This window comes from Mizuhopecten yessoensis, unplaced genomic scaffold (genome assembly GCF_002113885.1).
Source record: "Mizuhopecten yessoensis strain PY_sf001 unplaced genomic scaffold, ASM211388v2 hete_36156734, whole genome shotgun sequence".
In the NCBI taxonomy this organism is placed as follows: Eukaryota; Metazoa; Mollusca; class Bivalvia; order Pectinida; family Pectinidae; genus Mizuhopecten; species Mizuhopecten yessoensis.
The window spans coordinates 724-3,741 of NW_018485037.1; the positions used below are offsets into that span (position 1 = coordinate 724).

General features: G+C 34.3%; 1 protein-coding gene across 1 annotated transcript; it reads right to left on the minus strand.

The window, feature by feature from the left end:
* Window positions 1–530: 530 nt before the first annotated feature.
* Window positions 531–2,597, minus strand: LOC110444648 (the record flags this gene model as incomplete). The annotated part of the gene is made up of 3 exons (XM_021489010.1): window positions 531–647; window positions 1,903–2,047; window positions 2,472–2,597. Coding segments are annotated over 3 exons (388 nt in total), but the record flags the coding sequence as incomplete, so codon positions are not given.
* Window positions 2,598–3,018: the final 421 nt, after the last annotated feature.

Genomic DNA, 3,018 nt, shown 5'->3' on the forward strand with positions numbered 1-3,018 from the left:
CTTCACTACTTCACTCAGACCCACAAACTCAATTTCCTTTATACTCAGATTCCAAAACGCAACTACTTTACTCAGACTACCAACTCATCCTCTATTCTCTGACTCAAAAGTCAGATGTCCAAACTCAACCTCCTTATTCAGACTCTGAAACTTGGACTCTCAAATTCAACATCTTTACTTAGACTATAAAACCTTGACTCTCAAATTCAACATCTTTACTTAGACTCTGAAACTTTGACTCCCAAATTCAACCTCCTTAATAGTTAGGACTCCAAAAGTCAGACTCACAAACTCAACCTCCTTTCTCAAGATTCCAAACTCAGCTACTCCAACCCACAAGACGTTCCTATCTTAACTAAATATATATACCAGTTCTAAGCAAAATCTGCTACACTAAAAATGTTGATACAAGAAAACTGTTTAATCTTGCTGAGCCTCTGATATGACTTGGTTAGAATGGCCACAACTCCGTCTAAAATTCCATTTCCAAGGAATAATGTTCTGGTGAAATTTTTGTTGATGTTTCTTACCTTTGAGTCTCAGCTTGATAATTGTTGCCGTATATATATCCGTAACCGCCGTGACCATCGGAGCTCTCCATGTCCACATCCACATGCTTCCGAGATACGATGGAGGGGTTAAACTCACTGTAAATGTGTAGATGGTTTTTTTTCACATATCTGATGCTGACAGTTTGAATTCTCCTTAACCCCAACAATTTAACTATGTCTAGATATTTTATATATCTATAGAATCATATAGAAAAATAAGATCTAAACAGCCAACTTCAAAACTAGCAGCTTTCACCTTTCACAGAGCTCTTCAGGGTTATTTGAAATGGACACCATCTTGACGTCACAGTTAAATGTCATCACACCGAGTACAGTAATATATGACCATGTACACAAGATTGCTGGACAAACAAGCGCAACATTTTACTGTGGCCTGTTGAGACTTAAGATTATAATATTTTGATGAAATAGTTAGTCTTCTTCTTTCTTTTGTCTTAGAACGTACGTGTCAGATGATTGTTATGTAATAAACTAATACATTGAATTTACTATAACTTAATGACTTTCCCCTTTTTCATTCCCCTTTTTCATAGAAGTGATTGTAAATTGAAAAACTTCACATAGAAAACTTTAGGTGAACATTTTTTTTGGTACCTGGTAAATGTGAACAAACAAGGACCAACATCAACAAAGGGACATAACCCTGTATTTCATGCCACATGCGGCCCAAAGTAAGTATGCGACTCTCTGCCATCTGAACAGGTAAACTCACATTCTGTACAAACTTTGGCAATTTTGAACCACAGGATACATATGCTATATATATATATGCTCATGTCATTGACAAAGTGATCCACAGTGAACAAAGGGCCATTAACTCTGAAAGACTAACGGATGGAGTGCAAACCTTTATTTCTCACTTGTTAGTAAGTACCAGGAAGAGAGGGAGTAAATAACAAGAGGTTAACGAAGCCATGCAGTCACCAGTACTAAGCTTTAGTCTAGATATATATTTATATATAGTAGATAATAAAGAAAAATATAAAATAAAACAAGAAGTACACAAGAACTGACTGCTAATTTTTGCCTTTCTGCTTTCTTGGGCTTCTTCAGGTGAACTCATATATATATATGTATATAAAAGGATCTTAAGCCTCAAGAGTTCCCATATAGTTTTCTCTCAAATTTCAGATGTACAGGGAACAAGTATGATATTTTCTTTATCATATTTTCTCAATCAAATTAACCTTTTTTTTAATATTATAGGCTTAGGAACTTAAAACAACCAATTATCAGTCATGTCTTTACTGTGAAAATATATTGTCATGCATGTGTGTAAGGATAACATTACATTTAACACAGTATACTAGCCAGAGAATGTATTAAATACCCGTATGGCCTAGGTTTGTGTCTGGGGGTGTAGGTTTCTACGTGATAGATAGGCTGTTCTGTACGAGACTCGTAAACCTCTGGCTCGGGTTTAGGCGTGATCTGACTTTTCTTCTTCTTCTTCTTCTCCTTCTTTTTACAGCTTCCTGTAACAGATCACATCAAGATGGCCGTCTAGATTAATTTAGTTATTGTAGATTAATATAATTACAAATGTTTTACAGTCAACAATGGTCATCAGGATACTATACTTTTCAAGTTAAAGCAATTCTCACAAATTTAACACTCCAGTTTGTATTCAACAGAATTTACCACTCAACCTATTTAAGATTATGTTCAATTATACAATTATAAATTAAATTCATCGCATTAACAAACAGAAACCAACAAATTTTCTGTTTTATATCATCAAAATGAATGAATACACAAGAGAAATACATAAATATATATCAAATATAGTCTGTTATGTCACAATTTCTAAAATGGGTTAGAAATCGTGCTAGGGGCTAGAAATTGTGGCGTAATAAGGACTCCTCACTGACTTTAGTGGTATGTGACGCATTAACAAACCTGAACATATACAGCAGACAATGATGATGATGATGATCAAGAGGAGGAAGGCGATGCCCAGGACAATAGCTACGATGACCCCTGTAGAAAGACTGGTGCCTGTATCACCAGTAGAGGCTCCTGTATCTGAAAATTTAAACAATTTAATGTTAATTCAAATATTTCAGGCAGATTCTATGTCTGAAAATCCAAACAGTTTATGCTTCTAGGATATTTATGACCCTCCAAAAAATTTAAGTCCACTGAATTATTTCTGATGAAATTCTACACAAGTCTAATTCATTATTTACAAATTTGGTTGAAATGTTACATAATTACCTTTCTTCCAAAAATTATTTTATAAAATATAAAAAAAGATTTACAATGGACTGTGTAAAGAGGTGGTGCAACAGGTAGTAACTTTATCTACGTATATATATAGAGAGAAACAAATTCATACTGTTTCTGATGTTGTTGTCTTAGGGTTTAATTGTTGTAGGCAAAATGCTACAGAATTTCACCGTAGTTTTTCACACGTATAGTATTACCTCCCCTTAATGTCATTTTG